The 6,118-nt window shown below is 54.3% G+C and overlaps 1 protein-coding gene across 1 annotated transcript; it reads left to right on the forward strand.

The window, feature by feature from the left end:
- Nucleotides 1-249: 249 nt before the first annotated feature.
- On the forward strand, nucleotides 250-6,089 carry LOC123254851 (ATP-binding cassette sub-family D member 1-like; the record flags this gene model as incomplete). The annotated part of the gene is made up of 6 exons (XM_044683763.1): nucleotides 250-504; nucleotides 1,909-2,054; nucleotides 2,193-2,338; nucleotides 3,722-3,806; nucleotides 5,309-5,434; nucleotides 5,690-6,089. Coding segments are annotated over 6 exons (981 nt in total), but the record flags the coding sequence as incomplete, so codon positions are not given.
- Between the last annotated feature and the right edge of the window lie 29 nt (nucleotides 6,090-6,118).

The following is a 6,118-nucleotide window of genomic DNA, read 5'->3' on the forward strand; positions in this document are numbered from 1 at the left end:
TAAATGCGTTTGTGTTGGAGGGTTATGGGTAAAGTCTTGAGAGCCAGGCAGGGCATCTGAGATGTGAATTGGAGGCAGGGTCCTGGAGCATTAGGTATGATGACAGAGAGCCCTTGCCTCCGGCCTGGGGGATCCTCTGGTAGACAGACAGACAATATGAAAGGGTTTGGTAAGAGCCTCATCCTAGCTCCTGGTTCCTCATCTGGGTGGCCCATCCTGCATTCTACCCTCTAACAACTCTGGGTGATTTCCAATGGCCTACCATGGGAGGTGTGGCCTGGGGGCTCTTCAGCTTTAGGCCCTAGTGCAGCTGGGCCTTCACAGAGCTCTCGGCAGCCCTGCCCACCCACCTGCCTGCCTCTGGGTAACCAGCCTTCCTTGCTCTTTTTCCCTCTCATTCTCCCCTCAGGCCAGGTAGTAGACGTGGAACAGGGGATCATCTGTGAGAACATCCCCATCATCACCCCAACAGGAGACGTGGTGGTAGCCAACCTCAACATCAGGGTAGGCCAAGGCTACGTGTGCTGTCAAGCTCTGCCCTGGCAGGGGGCAAGGGAGTAGGCCCAGGGCAGCTAGAAGGAAGACAGGCACCCATAAGCTGTGTGCCCCAGGTTCCTGTTACCTCTGTGGAAAATGAGGGGAGCATCTTTACATGGTTCCTGAGGTTCCTTCTAGCTCCAGAGCTCTATATATGGCTTGATAATCTGAGGGCAAGAGGGCTTCCCCAGAGAAATGCCCTATGCCCAGGCAACAGGGTCCTGGCCTGCGTGTGTTGTTGGCAGCAGGACGATGCCCCGGGCTCCAGGGTCAATGTGAGCAACCCATGGGTCATGAGGTGCTGCCAGCAGGGCAGAATTGATCAAAAAGGCCAGTAATTGTTGAGAACTGGCCAAGGGTCCCTGGGCCTGGCCGCTACCGGTTGTGCTCCTGACTATCAGTGAGCTTGGGGTCGGCTCCTCCCACCTTCCAGGCAGATAGGGAAAGACGTTGCAGACTTGGCTACCTGTGCTCTGGGGAGGCAGGAGCATTGTCCTTTGAACCGCCTGCTCTCAGGACCATCGCACATTGACCTGTGAGCAGAAGAGGGCTGCCTGCCGCCTTAGAAGTCCAAAGGCTGGGTTCCACCTGAAGGGAGAACAGCTAGCCGGGGAGGAAATGGATTCTCTTCCACGCATGCACTAGGGAATCTCAGCATTGAAAGAAAGGTCCAAGTCACCAGTCATTCCATGTTCGTGGAGTGCAGCTCAGGGCTGAAGAGGAGGGAGATGGGGGCAGGAAATAAGAGAGAAAAGACTACTCGGCCTGGTCTCAGGTAGCTTCCAGTCTCTTGGGAAAAACAGATGCCTGAACCAAAAACAGAAAACATTTGAGCACTGGGTCAACGGACGCCATCATGAAGTATTCGGGTTAAGAGAGAGAGGAGAGATCAATGTATATGGAGGAGAGTAGGCCCAAGCTAGGCCTCGAAGGATGGCCCCAAATGCTTACCTAGCACACACTTTACGCAAAGCCTTTTGCCCAGCACCACTGGGGGGGGGGGCAGCACTCCCAAATTAGGGAGAAAAAGAGTATTGTACTGAGCACATGGTAACCAGCAAGTGCTGGGGAAGCCTTCCTGGCAGAGGGGGTACTTGAGCCACGAAGGAAGGCCTAGGACATTCCAGACAAGGGGAAAGGCCTGTGCAAAGGTTCAGAGGTAGAAACGAGCCAAGTGAGGAGAGCAGCCCAGCTACGTTGGAGGAAGGTGAGCAGCGGGATGAGGCTAGATCATGGAAGGCCTTGAATGCCAGGCCCAAGGTGTGGGCTTGCTGTGGGTCATGGGGAGGTTCTCCCAAGAGGAAAAGAAGGGAGGGAATGTGAGTGTCCCTAAGTACACCAGGCCTTCCTCTCCTTTGCCTCCCCCTATAGGTGGAAGAAGGAATGCACCTGCTCATCACTGGCCCCAATGGCTGTGGCAAAAGCTCCCTGTTCCGGATTTTGGGTGGGCTGTGGCCAGCCTACGCTGGGGTCCTCTACAAACCCCCGCCGCAGCGTATGTTCTATATCCCACAAAGGTGAGTGAGCCCACGGGCCTCTGCACAGCTCCCAGACAGAACCAACTGGGACCACTGGGCTGGTCCATGGGGTGGCACAGGCAGGGCAGGGAGCCAAGGAAGCTAAAGCCCCCCCACTTCCTGTCTTGTCTTTCATAGGCCCTACATGTCAGTGGGCTCTCTGAGGGACCAGGTGATCTATCCTGACACTGTAGAAGACATGAAAAGGAAGGGCTACTCCGACAGCTACCTGGAGGCCATATTGGACATTGTGAACCTCAACCATATTGTCCAAAGAGAAGGAGGTGAGTGCTTGCAGATTGGCCGAGGTCTTCCCTAGCAGTCCCTCACCCAGGCACACAGCCTACAAAGGACCCAATGGCATGCATTTCTTTCGGCCACCCTGGCCAAAACACGGCCAGAGATGAGCACGTGAGCCCCCCAGGGTGGCCTAGATGGGCCCTCATCTGTGGCCAGCTCTCCTTGGGGAAGCTCTAGCCTGATCCCTCTTTTCGTTTGGAGATCCATCCTGAGGCTCTGCAGTACATGAAGCTCGATCAGGGGATGCAGAGGAGAGATTATGGAGTAGGACCAGAGGTCAGCTCTCCTCATGCCGCGTCACAGAGAAATGCCAGTGGCCATGAGCTCCCGAGCACAGGGGAGATTCCTCTCGATCATGAGGGAAGGCCGTTCAGGATACTCTGTCCCTTCTGGACTCTCTTGGGGAGGAGAGGGAAAGCAGCCCCAAGCCTGAGCTCCAATGGACTCAGAGGGACCCGCGATGAGGTGGCACGTCTGTCCACTCTCCCTCATACTCCTTTAGTCAGTGCCTGCTGTGTTCCAGGCACTGTGCTGAGAGCTCTCTCCTCCCAACCGGAGCAGCCTCTTCCCAGGTCCCCACTCACATACCAGGCTCATTCCTACCTTTGTCCATGTGCTCTCCCTCCTCGTTTGCTGCTCACCCTGCCCGTGTCAGGAGGGGATCCTGGGTAACTTCAGTCCTCCTGATGATCCTTTGCCCATTCTGAAAGAAGGGAGCCAGAGACAGCTAAGAAGGAAGAGGCCTGGAGTCACGGCGCCAGAATTTCAAAGCCAGCTCTACTCTGAATAAGGAATGTTACTGAGACCTCAGATTGTTTGGATACTGTTGCATAGCACACTAGCTCTGGACTCCCTGGACCGGGGTTTGAGGCCATTTGTTTGCTGGTTGTGGAATCCCTGTTCCAGCCCAGTGCTTATTCAGTCTTTATTGGTTTGTTGATCATGGCCGAGTCACTAACATTGTGGGCCTCTATTTCTTCATTTGTAAAATGTAATAATGTGAGAGTTGTAAGCAAAGCGCTTTTTAAAGCAGTCAGGGGTACCTGAGCCCAGGCAGGAAGGCCTGGATTCAAGTCCAGCCTCATACACTTGGGTCAGTTCACTTCTCAGCCTCGTTCATCTGTAAAATGGGACTAATAATAACACTGATCTGACAAGGTCAAATGAGATTGTCTAAGTCAAGCATTTTGCCCATCTGAAATCTCGAAATGCTAAGTATTATTAAACCCGGACCCACTAGAGAAATGGGGTTATGAGTAGCCCAAGCTCTAGGACAATAAGCGTCCTCTCTGAGCCTCCACTAGCTCAGGGCTAGGCACTGTACAGGTGCTAAGTGAAGCCTCCTCTTCCTCTTTCTTTCTCTGCAGGGTGGGAAGCCTCCTGTGACTGGAAGGATGTCCTATCAGGTGGGGAGAAGCAGAGAATCGGAATGGCCCGGATGTTCTACCACAGGTCAGTTGGACTTGTGCTGGTACCTTTCTCTCAGGTGCCCAGCTGGCACTGAGTGACTTCCCTTCTTTCACACCTGAGTCTAACTGGGAACCCTGGAAGGCAGTATGGGGAGGGGGATTCCCTTGGTATAGTGCGCATCCCTCTGTGGTATCTACATTGGAGAAAAAGCAAAGCAGAAGACCTCAGAGCTGGAGGCTACAGCCAAGCCTCCAAGCAGTTTGTTCTCCCTAGGTAGAAGAAAGTGATGGGGAGAAGGAGGAAGGCATCCCCTTGAGGGAGAGTCCAGGCCAGAAAGAAAAACTATACTTCAGGATGGTTTATATCCTTAGACAGGGGTCCTGGAGATAACCCCAGAGGGTGGGGGCCATCCCTGTCCTGACTTGATGGACCTTGGGCTCCCTAGCCCAGGGATAGGATGACTGTGGAGCTGGCCCTTGTGCCCTTCACTCCATGAGCCTGGTCTAGGCAGCTGAGAGTTTGTTCACTTTCCTCATTTGTGGACACTTGAGATCCTAGAAGGGTCCTCAGAGGTTTCCTCTTCACTAGAACACAGCTCCAAAGGAAGCCCTCTTGCCAGGAAGACTGTGCTTAAACATTGTGTTGGAGCCTCTGCCCAGGGAAGCCAGACAACCTAGTCATAGGCTAATGAGTGAAGATAGCACTGAGCTAGAACCCACTGAGCTCTAGAATGGAGAACAGCGGCAGCCGCATATCTGGCTGCAAGCCTTCAGGATGCTGGAGAGTTAGTGGGAGAAACAATCTCCTTTGGAATTCCTCCTCTTTAGAAGTATCCTAAGTTAGGTCTTGAATTTGAGAGTGGCCGATGCTGCAAAACCCAAAACCAGGCTGTCCTGAGCAGAATATTGTGCCTCGCTCCCAGCTCTGAGCAGCTCCCTCTTGGAGCCTCCCCTCTGCCTTCACTCTCATTCCTCCATTCCCTGAGTGCCATTTTGGGCAACACCCCAGGCTCAGCCATGCTGTGGGGGAAACAGACATGCCGTCAAGGAACCCTCAGGCTAGTTGGGACTAGAAGCTATACAGATCCATAAAGGAAATCCAAGGATTCAGACCGTGGTGGCAGGAGATCCACTGGGCCTAAGGCGAACCAGACCCTGTGGACAAGTCACAAGTAGCTCCTCAGAGGTGGCTACATGTTCCCTGCCTCTCAGGGAAGTCCTGGAGTTCTCCTTTTAGCTGTAGAAAGGCTAAGTCGTCATCAGCTAGGCTTGGAAAACCAACCGAGGCCCAGAGAAGTTGGGCCTTGCCCAAGGTCACATAGTCAGTAACAACTCGGATTGCCCGTCCTTCTTCCTGCTGGGTTGTGGAGCCCTTCGTTTTCCAGGTGCTGGAACTAAAGCCCAGAGGAGGCCCTTAAGTGACTTTCCTTTTCAAAGGTTTTTCCCCTAGCAGAGGTGGGCCCTGAAGGGTGGGCAGCATGAGCTCCAACAGCAGGGTTTTTTCTTAGAGGAAGGATTTATCTTCCTCTTTGTCTCCCCCTGCAGGCCCAAGTATGCCCTTCTGGATGAGTGTACCAGTGCTGTGAGCATTGATGTGGAGGGCAAGATTTTCCAGGCTGCCAAGGATGCGGGCATTGCCCTGCTATCCATCACCCACCGGCCCTCCCTGTGGTAGGTACCCCTCCCCCAGAAGACACATTCAGTTCCAGGTACGGTGCCCTCTACCAGAAGAGGCCTGAGTAGATACCCTTCTGGTGTGGCCGGCCCTACCGAATCACTCAGCTGCATAGGCAGAGGGGCTGGAGACAAGATGGGGGAGCTGGAATAAGAGAATAGGATGAGAGTAGAGGTGCCAGCTCCAGGGTCCAAGCCAAAGAGCTAGTGCTTGGGCACCTACCCATCAGCCCTCTCCTGCCCACCCCACAGGAAGTATCATACACACCTACTGCAGTTTGATGGTGAGGGAGGCTGGAAGTTTGAGAAGCTCGACTCAGCCACCCGCCTGACCCTGAGAGAAGAGAAGCAGCGTCTGGAACAGCAGCTGGCGGGCATCCCCAAGATGCAGCAGCGTCTCAGCGAACTTTGTGAGATCCTAGCCGAGGATGCAGACTCCCGTCCGGTTGAGCCACCTCAAACCTCCGGCCCCTGAGGCCCCAACCTCCATCTGGGAGGCTCTCCTACAGCCAAATACCCCTGGAGCCTCTTGTCCTGTGTCCCTTAAGCCACAGCCCTCTCTCACCCTGGCCCTCATCCTCACGAATCTCTCCAGAATTCTTCAAAGAAGTAGTAGGGTCTCCCTTGCCCACCCCCTCGCGAGGAGATAGATGCTGACGGAACTCTGCTGGGGGACTTGTT

Source organism: Gracilinanus agilis, unplaced genomic scaffold, assembly GCF_016433145.1.
Source record: "Gracilinanus agilis isolate LMUSP501 unplaced genomic scaffold, AgileGrace unplaced_scaffold3406, whole genome shotgun sequence".
Classification (NCBI taxonomy): Eukaryota; Metazoa; Chordata; class Mammalia; order Didelphimorphia; family Didelphidae; genus Gracilinanus; species Gracilinanus agilis.